This window comes from Oncorhynchus clarkii, chromosome 16, assembly GCF_045791955.1.
Source record: "Oncorhynchus clarkii lewisi isolate Uvic-CL-2024 chromosome 16, UVic_Ocla_1.0, whole genome shotgun sequence".
In the NCBI taxonomy this organism is placed as follows: Eukaryota; Metazoa; Chordata; class Actinopteri; order Salmoniformes; family Salmonidae; genus Oncorhynchus; species Oncorhynchus clarkii.
In genome coordinates, this window is record NC_092162.1 from 7422970 (window position 1) to 7444001 (window position 21032).

The window sequence follows — 21032 nt, forward strand, 5'->3', positions numbered from 1 at the left end:
GACTTCATCACTACTTGTATTTGTGAGAGGTTGAATGCACCAAGTGACATGTTGAATGCACCAAGCTGTCTGTTTGAACTACTGGCACACAGCTCAGATACCCATACATACCCCACAAGACATGTCACCAGAGGTCTCTTCACAGTCCCCAAGTACAGAAAAGTATATGGGAGGTGCACAGTACTGCAGTACATAGAGCCATGACTACATGGAACTCTATGCCACATAAAGTAACTCATGCCAGCAGTACAATTGAACAGCAATAATCAGTTTGTGCTGGCCGACCACGAGGTCAAGAGAGACAGAGCTGGCCCTGAAAAAAGGTAAGGTGGCTGTCTCCTGGAAAGGCTACATGCAGTCAACACCAGGTTGCATAAGCTTACTTCTCATATTGATGCACACATCCAATCAGGTGACAGACCAGTTAACTAGGCCTAAGACCCCTAGACTTAGCAATTGCAACAATATTACCAGGCTAGTTAATAGATTTTGTAACACATTTGTATATAAAGTCCTACATATTTTTTTGTTAAACATACAAAGTAATACAATTTGGACAAAGTTGATTTGATTCAATATGTTGTATCATTTTGTCTGCACCGTCTGTGCCAACAGTAGCACCACATGTTACCTTGGCTGCTAATCTATCCTGTGTGTTTGGACATGGCCACTGCAGCTCCTGCAGTGCGTTTATAGATCCATTGGACCACACAGGGATCCCATTAGTGTCAAATACTGTTGATGAGGCCCTCTTCCTGTGAGTTAACCACCCACATAAAACTGTCACTGAACCTGTAGCCCCATACATGGATCAGCATTGCACGCGTTACCACTAATGTGTTCGTGTGTGTATGGATGTTTGTGTGGGCATAGGTGTTTGAGTTTGCATGCATTCATTCACGTCAGTGTGTGCGTTCCCCTCCTGGACTACAAAGTTAAAATAGCTCTCCCTTGTCTTATCTTGATTGGCTGGGAGAATGCCGGGCGGAGAAGGGGGGGGGGCAGGCTGATGGGTGAGGAGCCACAGACGCTCTGTCGCTTTCAGGTCACCAGGGAGTACAGACAACGGATCCCCCGCAGGAGACGGTCTTTATCAAATACAAAGAAGCCGATGATAACTTAACTATACACCTGAGGGACAGAGGACAACTTTACTAACTCACGTGATCTAGATCAGAGGACAACTTTACGAACTCACTTGATTTTGGACAAAGGACAACTTTATGAAATACTAAAACTAGGAGAGATGTAGAGAGCATTACTAGACTGATCACATCTGGAAAAGGATTGCCGTTGAAAGCCTCAAAGAAACGAAGAAGTGACTGGCTATCGTAACAAAACACCTGTCAATCAAGAGAATACCACCTTTAACGCCCAAAACATTGAAGTTTTAAGGAAAGATTTACCTTCAGAATATCAACCACAACTAAAAGAAGTGAAACTCAGATCCTAAACAGGAGAGAAGCAGGCTCCATTTCTACCAGGCAGTTTTAAAGAGATTAACCTGAACAAATCACAAATAATCTTTAGCTGAAAAACCCACCGTTGCAAGAGGAGCCTACATAGAAGAGAGGACACTGCTTTTGGAAAAGACTTGTGTCCATGTGGAGTGTATGGAGTGTATGCGTAGACCTAAGAAAAGGACGACTGTGAAGAAGGCATCGATGGCAGGCGGATCCAGGAAGTGCCACCCAGCGTGTATGTAAACAAAGTGCCATGCCCATGCTACGACCAGCCTGGCACAGAGGAGGGTGGGCACAAGGGAGTACCACAGTCTCTCCCTTACTCATACTGCTCCTCTCCAGTCTGCAGGTAAAATGGTCACCAGTTTTGGAACCTATGTGACCTCTTCCTAACAACTCGTCCTACTTGTTTCCTCAGTCAGCTCTCAAAGAAGGGCCAGTAAAAAATATCCATATAGATGTTCTGTAAAATATGGCAAAAATAATGTTCTGTAAAATATGGCAAAAATAATATTCTGTAAAATATGGCAAAAATAATATTCTGTAAAATATGGCAAAAATAATATTCTGTAAAATATGGCAAAAATAATATTCTGTAAAATATGGCAAAAATAATATTCTGTAAAATATGGCAAAAATAATATTCTGTAAAATATGGCAAAAATAATGTTCTGTAAAATATGGCAAAAATAATATTCTGTAAAAAAAAAATAAAGAAGTGTGTTGAAGTAATCTCACAAATAATCCAATCTGACAACAGAGAAACAGATTTCAGTTTATCCACTATCGGATTTAGGTGAGACGATGAGTTGCTACTGTTGGACTGTAAAACCCATAAACTATTTTACTGACTCGGTGAGATGATAATCCCTGAATTTGTGGTATTTAATACATTTTGTACAGATATGCAACTGGGATAGGCAAGAACACGGGAGTTGCTTAGCAACGTGGCTATATGATAATGTACTGGATTGTATGGCATGGCAAACATATGGCCATAGATATCACTCCAGACATGAATATTATCACAAAATCTGCTGTCGCACACAAAATATACCGGAGCAGCCAGAAACGGACTTACAGTATACAGCACCTGCTGTAGAATGCAGCAGGCAAAGCATGATTCTATCAGAGTAACTCCTAAAACTCTGCTTACTGTAAATACATCCCTTAAAGGAAATGTTCACCCATTTTGAATGTTATGTTGTTTCTGTGCATCTCTGAGTGATGTTATATCGATTCCCTGGGTCATTTAATGTTTTCATGTGTATCTGAGTGATGTTATATCGATTCCCTGGGTCATTTCATGTTTTCATGTGTATCTGAGTTATTGGCGTTCAAGCAGGCAGAGATCCGGCCGGTATAACGTAGCACTGTGATAAAGTCTCTCTCATTACATTGGAAGTGTATAGGAATACGAGTTTTAGATAGTTAAAGCATCTATCATACATGTCAGAATACAATACCGGTCGATGTCATAACGCAATAGGTTGTCTTCTCTTGAATGAGCCATTGATCATATTTTTGTGATATTCCTACCTCAAGAAATGTTTTCTTTAACATAGGGTCTAGTACATTGTTCCCATTTGTCTCTCTTTAGTCCAGGCTGCATTGCATGGTGCCATTGTCAGAGATATTACAGAAAGGAGATAAGAATCCAATGAATGGAGGAAGGTATAACGCCCCATCCAGCAGGCTGTCGGCCAATCACGTTCACGTTGTCATGCTGCGTCACACGGTTGCTAAGCTAATCATCACGCAATCCCTTCTCAAAGTCAGGTTATACGTCGAGAAACGTGCCTATTTTCCTCAAAAGTACGTAATGTTACGATTCCAAAGCTATACGATACTACAGATAGCAAGTTAATAATCTCATATTGCGGAAAATATTTGTAATGTTGTATTTCTTGTTGATGGATTTCGTGCTGATGTTGGGTTTTTGAGCTGACGCCCAATAGACTCCCATTCCCTCCTTGAAGGGGAGCGCTCCTTGTCCCAGAATTGCCTAAAATACACCGGGCGGCCCATTGACGTAGAATGGGCAATGTTTCCCATCGCCTCAAAATGTATATCTGCAGTTGCAAATGTTAGGCTCCACTCTGTGAGGCACATCAATCTGCAGGTTGATAGTGCAGTTTGTTTAGGCCAATTTGCAGCTAACTAGCTACTACATGCTGATATTGTCTTTGGTATTATTGTGTGTAGCTACGTTTGCTAGCTGGCTAGCTAACTAACAAGCCAGCCCATAGAGAGAGCATTGCATTGTGGATTTTGTAGTCGACTTTAGCTGTAACAGATTTCCACAAAGATTTGCCATGTTGCGACCAACCTTCTAACTCCAAAATGAAACATTTGTTTACAAAAATAGAGATATCTCACATTTGACTCCCAGGTTCCTAAATTACATCAGCACTATAACTGATTTAAGCTCAGAATCCTTAAGTGTCTTGTGGATTTTAAATCCTATTTCTAAAAGGTAGAGGAGAGCCCATGCATTTTCTTTTCACCCCAGATAAAAGTAGAGACCGACACAAACTCTCTCTCTCGTCTGTGATATCTGATGTCCAGACAACCTGATGATAAGAGACAGACAACCTGATGGTAGGAGACAGACAACCTGATGATAGGAGACAGACAACCTGGTGGTAGGAGACAGACAACATGATGATAGGAAACAGACAACCTGATGGTAGGAAACAGACAACCTGATGATAGGAGACAGACATCCTGATGATAGGAGACATCCTGATGGTAGGAGACAGACAACCTGGTGGTAGGAGACAGACAACATGATGATAGGAAACAGACAACCTGATGGTAGGAAACAGACAACCTGATGATAGGAAACAGACAACCTGATGATAGGAGACAGACATCCTGATGGTAGGAGACAGACAACCTGGTGGTAGGAGACAGACATCCTGGTGGTAGGAGACAGACAACCTGGTGGTAGAAGACAGACAACCTGGTGGTAGGAAACAGACAACCTGGTGGTAGGAGACAGACAACCTGATGGTAGGAAACAGACAACCTGATGATAAGAGACAGACAACCTGGTGGTAGGAAACAGACAACCTGGTGGTAGGAGACAGACAACCTGATGGTAGGAAACAGACAACCTGATGATAAGAGACAGACAACCTGGTGGTAGGAGACAGACAACCTGGTGGTAGGAGACAGCCATCCTGGTGGTAGGAGACAGACAACCTGGTGGTAGGAGACAGACAACCTTATGATAGGAAACAGACAACCTGATGGTAGGAGACAGACAACCTGGTGGTAGGAGACAGACAACCTGATGATAGGAGACAGACAACCTGATGATAGGAGACAGACAACCTGGTGGTAGGAGACAGACAACCTGATGATAGGAGACAGACAACCTGATGATAGGAGACAGACAACCTGGTGGTAGGAGACAGACAACCTGATGATAGGAGACAGACAACCTGATGATAGGAGACAGACAACCTGGTGGTAGGAGACAGACAACCTGATGGTAGGAAACAGACAACCTGATGATAGGAGACGGACAACATCATGGTAGGATACAGACAACCTGGTGGTAGGAGACAGACAACATCATGGTAGGAGACAGACAACCTGATGATAGGAGACAGACAACATCATGGTAGGAGACAGACAACCTGGTGGTAGGAGACAGACAACCTGGTGGTAGGAGACAGACAACCTGGTGGGAGGAGACAGACAACCTGGTGAGACAGACAAGGAGGAGACAGACAACATCATAGGAGACAGACAACCTGGTGGTAGGAGACAGACAACCTGATGGTAGGAGACAGACAACCTGGTGGTAGGAGACAGACAACATGGTAGGAGACAGACATGGATAGGAGACAGACAACCTGGACAACATCATGGTAGGAGACAGACAACCCTGGTGGTAGGAGACAGACAACATGATGGTAGGAGACAGACAACCTGATGGTAGGAAACAGACAACCTGATGATAGGAGACAGACAACCTGGTGGTAGGAAACAGACAACCTGATGATAAGAGACAGCCATCCTGGTGGTAGGAGCCAGACAACCTGGTGGTAGGAGACAGCCATCCTGGTGGTAGGAGACAGACAACCTGTCAATGGTAGGAGACAGACAACCTGGTGGTAGGAGACAGACAACCTGATGGTAGGAGACAGACAACCTGATGACAGACAACCTGGTGGTAGGAGACAGACAATAGGAGACAGACAACATAGGAGACAGACAACCTGGTGGTAGGAGATTGACACCTGGTGGTAGGTAGGAGACAGACAACCTGGTGGTAGGAGACAGACAACCTGATGATAGGAGACGGACAACATCATGGTAGGAGACAGACAACATCATGGTAGGGGACAGACAACCTGATGGTAGGAGACAGACAACATCATGGTAGGAGACAGACAACCTGATGGTAGGAGACAGACACCATCATGGTAGGAGACAGACAACCTGGTGGTAGGAGACAGACAACCTGATGATAGGAGACAGACAACATGATGGTAAGAGACAGACAACCTGGTGGTAGGAAACAGACAACCTGGTGGTGGTAGGAGACAGACAAACTGATGATAGGAGACTGACAACCTGGTGGTAGAAAACAGACAACCTGGTGGTAGGAGACAGACAACATGATGGTAGGAAACAGACAACCTGATGGTAGGAGACAGACAACATGATGGTAGGAGACAGACAACCTGATGGTAGGAAACAGACAACCTGATAATAGGATACAGACAACCTGGTGGTAGGAGACAGACAACCTGGTGGTAGGAGACAGACAACCTGATGGTAGGAGACAGACAACCTGGTGGTAGGAAACAGACAACCTGATGGTAGGAGACAGACAACCTGGTGGTAGGAGACAGACAACCTGGTGGTAGGAGACAGACAACCTGATGGTAGGAAACAGACAACCTGATGGTAGGAGACAGACAACCTGGTGGTAGGAGACAGACAACCTGGTGGTAGGAGACAGACAACCTGGTGGTAGGAGACAGACAACCTGGTGGTAGGAGATGGACAACCTGGTGGTAGGAGACAGACAACCTGATGATAGGAGACAGACAACCTGATGGTAGGAGATGGACAACATCATGGTAGGAAACAGACAACCTGGTAGTAGGAGACAGACAACCTGGTGGTAGGAGACAGACAACCTGATGATAGGAGATGGACAACATCATGGTAGGAAACAGACAACCTGGTGGTAGGAGACAGACAACCTGGTGGTAGGAGACAGACAACCTGGTGGTTGGAGACAGACAACACGATGGTAGGAGACAGACAACATCATGGTAGGAGACAGACAACCTGGTGGTAGGAGACAGACACCATCATGGTAGGAGACAGACAACCTGGTGGTAGGAGACAGACAACCTGGTGGTAGGAGACAGACAACATCATGATAGGAGACAGACAACCTGATGATAGGAGACAGACAACATCATGGTAGGAGACAGACAACCTGATGATAGGAGACAGACAACATCATGGTAGGAGACAGACAACCTGATGGTAGGAGACAGACAACATCATGGTAGGAGACAGACAACCTGATGGTAGGAGACAGACACCATCATGGTAGGAGACAGACAACCTGGTGGTAGGAGACAGACAACCTGATGAAAGGAGACAGACAACATGATGGTAAGAGACAGACAACCTGATGGTAGGAAACAGACAACCTGGTGGTGGTAGGAGACAGACACACTGATGATAGGAGACTGACAACCTGGTGGTAGAAAACAGACAACCTGGTGGTAGGAGACAGACAACATGATGGTAGGAAACAGACAACCTGATGGTAGGAGACAGACAACATGATGGTAGGAGACAGACAACCTGATGGTAGGAAACAGACAACCTGATGATAGGAGACAGACAACCTGGTGGTAGGAGACAGACAACCTGGTGGTAGGAGACAGACAACCTGATGGTAGGAGACAGACAACCTGGTGGTAGGAAACAGACAACCTGATGGTAGGAGACAGACAACCTGGTGGTAGGAGACAGACAACCTGGTGGTAGGAGACAGACAACCTGATGGTAGGAAACAGACAACCTGATGGTAGGAGACAGACAACCTGGTGGTAGGAGACAGACAACCTGGTGGTAGGAGACAGACAACCTGGTGGTAGGAGACAGACACCATCATGGTAGGAGACAGACAACCTGGTGGTAGGAGACAGACAACCTGGTGGTAGGAGATGGACAACCTGGTGGTAGGAGACAGACAACCTGATGATAGGAGACAGACAACCTGATGGTAGGAGAGGGACAACATCATGGTAGGAAACAGACAACCTGGTGGTAGGAGACAGACAACCTGGTGGTAGGAGACAGAAAACCTGATGATGGGAGATGGACAACATCATGGTAGGAAACAGACAACCTGGTGGTAGGAGACAGACAACCTGGTGGTAGGAGACAGACAACCTGATGATAGGAGATGGACAACATCATGGTAGGAAACAGACAACCTGGTGGTAGGAGACAGACAACCTGGTGGTAGGAGACAGACAACCTGGTGGTAGGAGACAGACAACTTGATGGTAGGAGACAGACAACATCATGGTAGGAAACAGACAACCTGGTGGTAGGAGACAGACAACCTGGTGGTAGGAGACAGACAACCTGATGGTAGGAGACAGACAACATCATGGTAGGAGACAGACAACCTGGTGGTAGGAGACAGACAACCTGGTGGTAGGAGACAGACAACCTGGTGGTAGGAGACAGACAACCTGATGATAGGAGATGGACAACATCATGGTAGGAGACAGACAACCTGGTGGTAGGAGACAGACAACCTGATGATAGGAGATGGACAACATCATGGTAGGAGACAGACAACATCATGGTAGGGGACAGACAACCTGGTGGTAGGAGACAGACAACCTGTTGGTAGGAGACAGACACCATCATGGTAGGAGACAGACAACCTGGTGGTAGGAGACAGACAACCTGGTGGTAGGAGATGGACAACCTGGTGGTAGGAGACAGACAACCTGATGATAGGAGACAGACAACCTGATGGTAGGAGATGGACAACATCATGGTAGGAAACAGACAACCTGGTGGTAGGAGACAGACAACCTGTTGGTAGGAGACAGACAACCTGATGATAGGAGATGGACAACATCATGGTAGGAAACAGACAACCTGGTGGTAGGAGACAGACAACCTGGTGGTAGGAGACATACAACCTGATGATAGGAGATGGACAACATCATGGTAGGAAACAGACAACCTGGTGGTAGGAGACAGACAACCTGGTGGTAGGAGACAGACACCCTGGTGGTAGGAGACAGACACCCTGATGATTGGAGATGGACAACATCATGGTAGGAAACAGACAACCTGGTGGTAGGAGACAGACAACCTGGTGGTAGGAGACAGACAACCTGATGATAGGAGATGGACAACATCATGGTAGGAAACAGACAACCTAGTGGTAGGAGACAGACAACCTGGTGGTAGGAGACAGACAACCTGGTGGTAGGAGACAGACAACTTGATGGTAGGAGACAGACAACATCATGGTAGGAAACAGACAACCTGGTGGTAGGAGACAGACAACCTGGTGGTAGGAGACAGACAACCTGATGGTAGGAGACAGACAACATCATGGTAGGAGACAGACAACCTGGTGGTAGGAGACAGACAACCTGGTGGTAGGAGACAGACAACCTGGTGGTAGGAGACAGACAACCTGATGATAGGAGATGGACAACATCATGGTAGGAGACAGACAACCTGGTGGTAGGAGACAGACAACCTGATGATAGGAGATGGACAACATCATGGTAGGAGACAGACAACATCATGGTAGGGGACAGACAACCTGGTGGTAGGAGACAGACAACCTGTTGGTAGGAGACAGACACCATCATGGTAGGAGACAGACAACCTGGTGGTAGGAGACAGACAACCTGATGGTAGGAGATGGACAACCTGGTGGTAGGAGACAGACAACCTGATGATAGGAGACAGACAACCTGATGGTAGGAGATGGACAACATCATGGTAGGAAACAGACAACCTGGTGGTAGGAGACAGACAACCTGTTGGTAGGAGACAGACAACCTGATGATAGGAGATGGACAACATCATGGTAGGAAACAGACAACCTGGTGGTAGGAGACAGACAACCTGGTGGTAGGAGACATACAACCTGATGATAGGAGATGGACAACATCATGGTAGGAAACAGACAACCTGGTGGTAGGAGACAGACAACCTGGTGGTAGGAGACAGACAACCTGGTGGTAGGAGACAGACAACCTGATGGTAGGAGACAGACAACATCATGGTAGGAAACAGACAACCTGGTGGTAGGAGACAGACAACCTGGTGGTAGGAGACAGACAACCTGGTGGTAGGAGACAGACAACCTGATGGTAGGAGACAGACAACAACATGGTAGGAGACAGACAACCTGGTGGTAGGAGACAGACAACCTGATGATAGGAGATGGACAACATCATGGTAGGAGACAGACAACATCATGGTAGGGGACAGACAACCTGGTGGTAGGAGACAGACAACCTCATGGTAGGAGACAGACACCATCATGGTAGGAGACAGACAACCTGGTGGTAGGAGACAGACAACCTGATGGTAGGAGATGGACACCTGGTGGTAGGAGACAGACAACCTGATGATAGGAGACAGACAACCTGATGGTAGGAGATGGACAACATCATGGTAGGAAACAGACAACCTGGTGGTAGGAGACAGACAACCTGTTGGTAGGAGACAGACAACCTGATGATAGGAGATGGACAACATCATGGTAGGAAACAGACAACCTGGTGGTAGGAGACAGACAACCTGGTGGTAGGAGACATACAACCTGATGATAGGAGATGGACAACATCATGGTAGGAAACAGACAACCTGGTGGTAGGAGACAGACAACCTGGTGGTAGGAGACAGACAACCTGGTGGTAGGAGACAGACAACCTGATGATGGGAGATGGACAACATCATGGTAGGAAACAGACAACCTGGTGGTAGGAGACAGACAACCTGGTGGTAGGAGACAGACAACCTGATGATAGGAGATGGACAACATCATGGTAGGAAACAGACAACCTAGTGGTAGGAGACAGACAACCTGGTGGTAGGAGACAGACAACCTGGTGGTAGGAGACAGACAACTTGATGGTAGGAGACAGACAACATCATGGTAGGAAACAGACAACCTGGTGGTAGGAGACAGACAACCTGGTGGTAGGAGACAGACAACCTGATGGTAGGAGACAGACAACATCATGGTAGGAGACAGACAACCTGGTGGTAGGAGACAGACAACCTGGTGGTAGGAGACAGACAACCTGGTGGTAGGAGACAGACAACCTGATGATAGGAGATGGACAACATCATGGTAGGAGACAGACAACCTGGTGGTAGGAGACAGACAACCTGATGATAGGAGATGGACAACATCATGGTAGGAGACAGACAACATCATGGTAGGGGACAGACAACCTGGTGGTAGGAGACAGACAACCTGTTGGTAGGAGACAGACACCATCATGGTAGGAGACAGACAACCTGGTGGTAGGAGACAGACAACCTGATGGTAGGAGATGGACAACCTGGTGGTAGGAGACAGACAACCTGATGATAGGAGACAGACAACCTGATGGTAGGAGATGGACAACATCATGGTAGGAAACAGACAACCTGGTGGTAGGAGACAGACAACCTGTTGGTAGGAGACAGACAACCTGATGATAGGAGATGGACAACATCATGGTAGGAAACAGACAACCTGGTGGTAGGAGACAGACAACCTGGTGGTAGGAGACATACAACCTGATGATAGGAGATGGACAACATCATGGTAGGAAACAGACAACCTGGTGGTAGGAGACAGACAACCTGGTGGTAGGAGACAGACAACCTGGTGGTAGGAGACAGACAACCTGATGGTAGGAGACAGACAACATCATGGTAGGAAACAGACAACCTGGTGGTAGGAGACAGACAACCTGGTGGTAGGAGACAGACAACCTGGTGGTAGGAGACAGACAACCTGATGGTAGGAGACAGACAACAACATGGTAGGAGACAGACAACCTGGTGGTAGGAGACAGACAACCTGGTGGTAGGAGACAGACAATCTGGTGGTAGGAGACAGACAACCTGATGATAGGAGATGGACAACATCATGGTAGGAGACAGACAACCTGGTGGTAGGAGACAGACAACCTGATGATAGGAGATGGACAACATCATGGTAGGAGACAGACAACATCATGGTAGGGGACAGACAACCTGATGGTAGGAGACAGACAACATCATGGTAGGAGACAGACAACTTGATGGTAGGAGACAGACAACCTGATGATAGGAGACAGACACCATCATGGTAGGAGACAGACACCATCATGGTAGGAGACAGACAACATCATGGTAGGAGACAGACAACCTGATGGTAGGAGACAGACAACATCATGGTAGGAGACAGACAACCTGGTGGTAGGAGACAGACACCATCATGGTAGGAGACAGACAACCTGGTGGTAGGAGACAGACAACCTGATGGTAGGAGACAGACACCATCATGGTAGGAGACAGACACCATCATGGTAGGAGACAGACAACATCATGGTAGGAGACAGACAACCTGATGGTAGGAGACAGACAACATCATGGTAGGAGACAGACAACCTGGTGGTAGGAGACAGACACCATCATGGTAGGAGACAGACAACCTGGTGGTAGGAGACAGACAACCTGATGGTAGGCGACAGACAACCTGGTGGTAGGAAACAGACAACCTGGTGGTGGTAGGAGACAGACAAACTGATGATAGGAGACTGCCAACCTGATGATAGGAGACAGACAACATGATGGTAGGAGACAGACAACCTGGTGGTAGGAGACAGACAACCTGATGGTAGGAGACAGACAACCTGATGGTAGGAAACAGACAACATGATGGAAGGAGACAGACAACCTGATGGTAAGATATAGACAACCTGATGATAGGAGACAGACAACCTGGTGGTAGGAGACAGACAACCTGGTGGTAGGAGACAGACAACCTGATGGTAGGAGACAGACAACCTGATGGTAGGAAACAGACAACCTGATGGTAGGAGACAGACAACCTGGTGGTAGGAGACAGACAACCTGGTGGTAGGAGACAGACAACCTGGTGGTAGGAGACAGACACCATCATGGTAGGAGACAGACAACCTGGTGGTAGGAGATGGACAACCTGGTGGTAGGAGACAGACAACCTGATGATAGGAGACAGACAACCTGATGGTAGGAGATGGACAACATCATGGTAGGAAACAGACAACCTGGTAGTAGGAGACAGACAACCTGGTGGTAGGAGAAAGACAACCTGATGATAAGAGATGGACAACATCATGGTAGGAAACAGACAACCTGGTGGTAGGAGACAGACAACCTGGTGGTAGGAGACAGACAACCTGGTGGTAGGAGACAGACAACACGATGGTAGGAGACAGACAACATCATGGTAGGAGACAGACAACCTGGTGGTAGGAGACAGACACCATCATGGTAGGAGACAGACAACCTGGTGGTAGGAGACAGACAACCTGGTGGTAGGAGACAGACAACATCATGATAGGAGACAGACAACCTGATGATAGGAGACAGACAACATCATGGTAGGAGACAGACAACCTGATGATAGGAGACAGACAACATCATGGTAGGAGCCAGACAACCTGGTGGTAGGAGACAGACAACCTGATGATAGGAGACGGACAACATCATGGTAGGAGACAGACAACATCATGGTAGGGAACAGACAACCTGATGGTAGGAGACAGACAACATCATGGTAGGAGACAGACAACATCATGGTAGGAGACAGACAACCTGATGGTAGGAGACAGACACCATCATGGTAGGAGACAGACAACCTGGTGGTAGGAGACAGACAACCTGATGATAGGAGACAGACAACATGATGGTAAGAGACAGACAACCTGGTGGTAGGAAACAGACAACCTGGTGGTGGTAGGAGACAGACAAACTGATGATAGGAGACTGACAACCTGGTGGTAGAAAACAGACAACCTGGTGGTAGGAGACAGACAACATGATGGTAGGAAACAGACAACCTGATGGTAGGAGACAGACAACATGATGGTAGGAGACAGACAACCTGATGGTAGGAAACAGACAACCTGATGATAGGAGACAGACAACCTGGTGGTAGGAGACAGACAACCTGGTGGTAGGAAACAGACAACCTGATGGTAGGAGACAGACAACCTGGTGGTAGGAAACAGACAACCTGATGGTAGGAGACAGACAACCTGGTGGTAGGAGACAGACAACCTGGTGGTAGGAGACAGACAACCTGATGGTAGGAAACAGACAACCTGATGGTAGGAGACAGACAACATGGTGGTAGGAGACAGACAACCTGGTGGTAGGAGACAGACACCATCATGGTAGGAGACAGACAACCTGGTGGTAGGAGACAGACAACCTGGTGGTAGGAGATGGACAACCTGGTGGTAGGAGACAGACAACCTGATGATAGGAGACAGACAACCTGATGGTAGGAGATGGACAACATCATGGTAGGAAACAGACAACCTGGTGGTAGGAGACAGACAACCTGATGATAGGAGACAGAAAACCTGATGATGGGAGATGGACAACATCATGGTAGGAAACAGACAACCTGGTGGTAGGAGACAGACAACCTGGTGGTAGGAGACAGACAACCTGATGATAGGAGATGGACAACATCATGGTAGGAAACAGACAACCTAGTGGTAGGAGACAGACAACCTGGTGGTAGGAGACAGACAACCTGGTGGTAGGAGACAGACAACTTGATGGTAGGAGACAGACAACATCATGGTAGGAAACAGACAACCTGGTGGTAGGAGACAGACAACCTGGTGGTAGGAGACAGACAACCTGATGGTAGGAGACAGACAACCTGATGGTAGGAGACAGACACCATCATGGTAGGAGACAGACACCATCATGGTAGGAGACAGACAACATCATGGTAGGAGACAGACAACCTGATGGTAGGAGACAGACAACATCATGGTAGGAGACAGACAACCTGGTGGTAGGAGACAGACACCATCATGGTAGGAGACAGACAACCTGGTGGTAGGAGACAGACAACCTGATGGTAGACGACAGACAACCTGGTGGTAGGAAACAGACAACCTGGTGGTGGTAGGAGACAGACAAACTGATGATAGGAGACTGCCAACCTGATGATAGGAGACAGACAACATGATGGTAGGAGACAGACAACCTGGTGGTAGGAGACAGACAACCTGATGGTAGGAGACAGACAACCTGATGGTAGGAAACAGACAACATGATGGAAGGAGACAGACAACCTGATGGTAAGATATAGACAACCTGATGGTAGGAGACAGACAACATGATGGTGGGAGACAGACAACCTGATGGTAGGAAACAGACAACCTGATGATAGGAGACAGACAACCTGGTGGTAGGAGACAGACAACCTGGTGGTAGGAGACAGACAACCTGATGGTAGGAGACAGACAACCTGATGGTAGGAAACAGACAACCTGATGGTAGGAGACAGACAACCTGGTGGTAGGAGACAGACAACCTTGTGGTAGGAGACAGACAACCTGGTGGTAGGAGACAGACACCATCATGGTAGGAGACAGACAACCTGGTGGTAGGAGACAGACAACCTGGTGGTAGGAGATGGACAACCTGGTGGTAGGAGACAGACAACCTGATGATAGGAGACAGACAACCTGATGGTAGGAGATGGACAACATCATGGTAGGAAACAGACAACCTGGTAGTAGGAGACAGACAACCTGGTGGTAGGAGACAGACAACCTGATGATAGGAGATGGACAACATCATGGTAGGAAACAGACAACCTGGTGGTAGGAGACAGACAACATGGTGGTAGGAGACAGACAACCTGGTGGTAGGAGACAGACAACACGATGGTAGGAGACAGACAACATCATGGTAGGAGACAGACAACCTGGTGGTAGGAGACAGACACCATCATGGTAGGAGACAGACAACCTGGTGGTAGGAGACAGACAACCTGGTGGTAGGAGACAGACAACATCATGATAGGAGACAGACAACCTGATGATAGGAGACAGACAACATCATGGTAGGAGACAGACAACCTGATTATAGGAGACAGACAACATCATGGTAGGAGACAGACAACCTGGTGGTAGGAGACAGACAACCTGATGATAGGAGACGGACAACATCATGGTAGGAGACAGACAACATCATGGTAGGGGACAGACAACCTGATGGTAGGAGACAGACAACATCATGGTAGGAGACAGACAACATCATGGTAGGAGACAGACAACCTGATGGTAGGAGACAGACACCATCATGGTAGGAGACAGACAACCTGGTGGTAGGAGACAGACAACCTGATGATAGGAGACAGACAACATGATGGTAAGAGACAGACAACCTGGTGGTAGGAAACAGACAACCTGGTGGTGGTAGGAGACAGACAAACTGATGATAGGAGACTGACAACCTGGTGGTAGAAAACAGACAACCTGGTGGTAGGAGACAGACAACATGATGGTAGGAAACAGACAACCTGATGGTAGGAGACAGACAACATGATGGTAGGAGACAGACAACCTGATGGTAGGAAACAGACAACCTGATGATAGGAGACAGACAACCTGGTGGTAGGAGACAGACAACCTGGTGGTAGGAGACAGACAACCTGATGGTAGGAGACAGACAACCTGGTGGTAGGAAACAGACAACCTGATGGTAGGAGACAGACAACCTGGTGGTAGGAGACAGACAACCTGGTGGTAGGAGACAGACAACCTGATGGTAGGAAACAGACAACCTGATGGTAGGAGACAGACAACCTGGTGGTAGGAGACAGACAACCTGGTGGTAGGATACAGACAACCTGGTGGTAGGAGACAGACACCATCATGGTAGGAGACAGACAACCTGGTGGTAGGAGACAGACAACCTGGTGGTAGGAGATGGACAACCTGGTGGTAGGAGACAGACAACCTGATGATAGGAGACAGACAACCTGATGGTAGGAGATGGACAACATCATGGTAGGAAACAGACAACCTGGTGGTAGGAGACAGACAACCTGGTGGTAGGAGACAGAAAACCTGATGATGGGAGATGGACAACATCATGGTAGGAAACAGACAACCTGGTGGTAGGAGACAGACAACCTGGTGGTAGGAGACAGACAACCTGATGATAGGAGATGGACAACATCATGGTAGGAAACAGACAACCTAGTGGTAGGAGACAGACAACCTGGTGGTAGGAGACAGACAACCTGGTGGTAGGAGACAGACAACCTGATGGTAGGAGACAGACAACATCATGGTAGGAGACAGACAACATCATGGTAGGAGACAGACAACCTGATGGTAGGAGACAGACACCATCATGGTAGGAGACAGACAACCTGGTGGTAGGAGACAGACAACCTGATGATAGGAGACAGACAACATGATGGTAAGAGACAGACAACCTGGTGGTAGGAAACAGACAACCTGGTGGTGGTAGGAGACAGACAAACTGATGATAGGAGACTGACAACCTGGTGGTAGAAAACAGACAACCTGGTGGTAGGAGACAGACAACATGTTGGTAGGAAACAGACAACCTGATGGTAGGAGACAGACAACATGATGGTAGGAGACAGACAACCTGATGGTAGGAAACAGACAACCTGATGATAGGAGACAGACAACCTGGTGGTAGGAGACAGACAACCTGGTGGTAGGAGACAGACAACCTGATGGTAGGAGACAGACAACCTGGTGGTAGGAAACAGACAACCTGATGGTAGGAGACAGACAACCTGGTGGTAGGAGACAGACAACCTGGTGGTAGGAGACAGACAACCTGATGGTAGGAAACAGACAACCTGATGGTAGGAGACAGACAACCTGGTGGTAGGAGACAGACAACCTGGTGGTAGGAGACAGACACCATCATGGTAGGAGACAGACAACCTGGTGGTAGGAGACAGACAACCTGGTGGTAGGAGATGGACAACCTGGTGGTAGGAGACAGACAACCTGATGATAGGAGACAGACAACCTGATGGTAGGAGATGGACAACATCATGGTAGGAAACAGACAACCTGGTGGTAGGAGACAGACAACCTGGTGGTAGGAGACAGAAAACCTGATGATGGGAGATGGACAACATCATGGTAGGAAACAGACAACCTGGTGGTAGGAGACAGACAACCTGGTGGTAGGAGACAGACAACCTGATGATAGGAGATGGACAACATCATGGTAGGAAACAGACAACCTAGTGGTAGGAGACAGACAACCTGGTGGTAGGAGACAGACAACCTGGTGGTAGGAGACAGACAACTTGATGGTAGGAGACAGACAACCTCATGGTAGGATACAGACAACCTGGTGGTAGGAGACAGACAACCTGGTGGTAGGAGACAGACAACCTGATGGTAGGAGACAGACAACCTGATGGTAGGAGACAGACACCATCATGGTAGGAGACAGACACCATCATGGTAGGAGACAGACAACATCATGGTAGGAGACAGACAACCTGATGGTAGGAGACAGACAACATCATGGTAGGAGACAGACAACCTGGTGGTAGGAGACAGACACCATCATGGTAGGAGACAGACAACCTGGTGGTAGGAGACAGACAACCTGATGGTAGACGACAGACAACCTGGTGGTAGGAAACAGACAACCTGGTGGTGGTAGGAGACAGACAAACTGATGATAGGAGACTGCCAACCTGATGATAGGAGACAGACAACATGATGGTAGGAGACAGACAACCTGGTGGTAGGAGACAGACAACCTGATGGTAGGAGACAGACAACCTGATGGTAGGAAACAGACAACATGATGGAAGGAGACAGACAACCTGATGGTAAGATATAGACAACCTGATGGTAGGAGACAGACAACATGATGGTGGGAGACAGACAACCTGATGGTAGGAAACAGACAACCTGATGATAGGAGACAGACAACCTGGTGGTAGGAGACAGACAACCTGGTGGTAGGAGACAGACAACCTGATGGTAGGAGACAGACAACCTGATGGTAGGAAACAGACAACCTGATGGTAGGAGACAGACAACCTGGTGGTAGGAGACAGACAACCTTGTGGTAGGAGACAGACAACCTGGTGGTAGGAGACAGACACCATCATGGTAGGAGACAGACAACCTGGTGGTAGGAGACAGACAACCTGGTGGTAGGAGATGGACAACCTGGTGGTAGGAGACAGACAACCTGATGATAGGAGACAGACAACCTGATGGTAGGAGATGGACAACATCATGGTAGGAAACAGACAACCTGGTAGTAGGAGACAGACAACCTGGTGGTAGGAGACAGACAACCTGATGATAGGAGATGGACAACATCATGGTAGGAAACAGACAACCTGGTGGTAGGAGACAGACAACATGGTGGTAGGAGACAGACAACCTGGTGGTAGGAGACAGACAACACGATGGTAGGAGACAGACAACATCATGGTAGGAGACAGACAACCTGGTGGTAGGAGACAGACACCATCATGGTAGGAGACAGACAACCTGGTGGTAGGAGACAGACAACCTGGTGGTAGGAGACAGACAACATCATGATAGGAGACAGACAACCTGATGATAGGAGACAGACAACATCATGGTAGGAGACAGACAACCTGATTATAGGAGACAGACAACATCATGGTAGGAGACAGACAACCTGGTGGTAGGAGACAGACAACCTGATGATAGGAGACGGACAACATCATGGTAGGAGACAGACAACATCATGGTAGGGGACAGACAACCTGATGGTAGGAGACAGACAACATCATGGTAGGAGACAGACAACATCATGGTAGGAGACAGACAACCTGATGGTAGGAGACAGACACCATCATGGTAGGAGACAGACAACCTGGTGGTAGGAGACAGACAACCTGATGATAGGAGACAGACAACATGATGGTAAGAGACAGACAACCTGGTGGTAGGAAACAGACAACCTGGTGGTGGTAGGAGACAGACAAACTGATGATAGGAGACTGACAACCTGGTGGTAGAAAACAGACAACGTGGTGGTAGGAGACAGACAACATGATGGTAGGAAACAGACAACCTGATGGTAGGAGACAGACAACATGATGGTAGGAGACAGACAACCTGATGGTAGGAAACAGACAACCTGATGATAGGAGACAGACAACCTGGTGGTAGGAGACAGACAACCTGGTGGTAGGAGACAGACAACCTGATGGTAGGAGACAGACAACCTGGTGGTAGGAAACAGACAACCTGATGGTAGGAGACAGACAACCTGGTGGTAGGAGACAGACAACCTGGTGGTAGGAGACAGACAACCTGATGGTAGGAAACAGACAACCTGATGGTAGGAGACAGACAACCTGGTGGTAGGAGACAGACAACCTGGTGGTAGGATACAGACAACCTGGTGGTAGGAGACAGACACCATCATGGTAGGAGACAGACAACCTGGTGGTAGGAGACAGACAACCTGGTGGTAGGAGATGGACAACCTGGTGGTAGGAGACAGACAACCTGATGATAGGAGACAGACAACCTGATGGTAGGAGATGGACAACATCATGGTAGGAAACAGACAACCTGGTGGTAGGAGACAGACAACCTGGTGGTAGGAGACAGAAAACCTGATGATGGGAGATGGACAACATCATGGTAGGAAACAGACAACCTGGTGGTAGGAGACAGACAACCTGGTGGTAGGAGACAGACAACCTGATGATAGGAGATGGACAACATCATGGTAGGAAACAGACAACCTAGTGGTAGGAGACAGACAACCTGGTGGTAGGAGACAGACAACCTGGTGGTAGGAGACAGACAACTTGATGGTAGGAGACAGACAACATCATGGTAGGAAACAGACAACCTGGTGGTAGGAGACAGACAACCTGGTGGTAGGAGACAGACAACCTGATGGTAGGAGACAGACAACATCATGGTAGGAGACAGACAACCTGGTGGTAGGAGACAGACAACCTGGTGGTAGGAGACAGACAACCTGGTGGTAGGAGACAGACAACCTGATGATAGGAGATGGACAACATCATGGTAGGAGACAGACAACCTGGTGGTAGGAGACAGACAACCTGATGATAGGAGATGGACAACATCATGGTAGGAGACAGACAACATCATGGTAGGGGACAGACAACCTGGTGGTAGGAGACAGACAACCTGTTGGTAGGAGACAGACACCATCATGGTAGGAGACAGACAACCTGGTGGTAGGAGACAGACAACCTGATGGTAGGAGATGGACAACCTGGTGGTAGGAGACAGACAACCTGATGATAGGAGACAGACAACCTGATGGTAGGAGATGGACAACATCATGGTAGGAAACAGACAACCTGGTGGTAGGAGACAGACAACCTGTTGGTAGGAGACAGACAACCTGATGATAGGAGATGGACAACATCATGGTAGGAAACAGACAACCTGGTGGTAGGAGACAGACAACCTGGTGGTAGGAGACATA

The 21032-nt window shown here is 47.9% G+C and overlaps 1 protein-coding gene across 1 annotated transcript in view; it reads left to right on the top strand.

The window, feature by feature from the left end:
• Window positions 1-1003: 1003 nt before the first annotated feature.
• Window positions 1004-21032, top strand: part of LOC139367426 (glucagon-like peptide 2 receptor) — a 45030-nt gene continuing 25001 nt past the window's right edge. Inside the window, exon 1 of the mRNA XM_071105633.1 lies at window positions 1004-1812. Within this exon, the coding sequence (XP_070961734.1) occupies window positions 1717-1812 (96 nt within the window). The 5' untranslated portion in view covers window positions 1004-1716. The remainder of the gene's footprint in view (window positions 1813-21032) is intronic.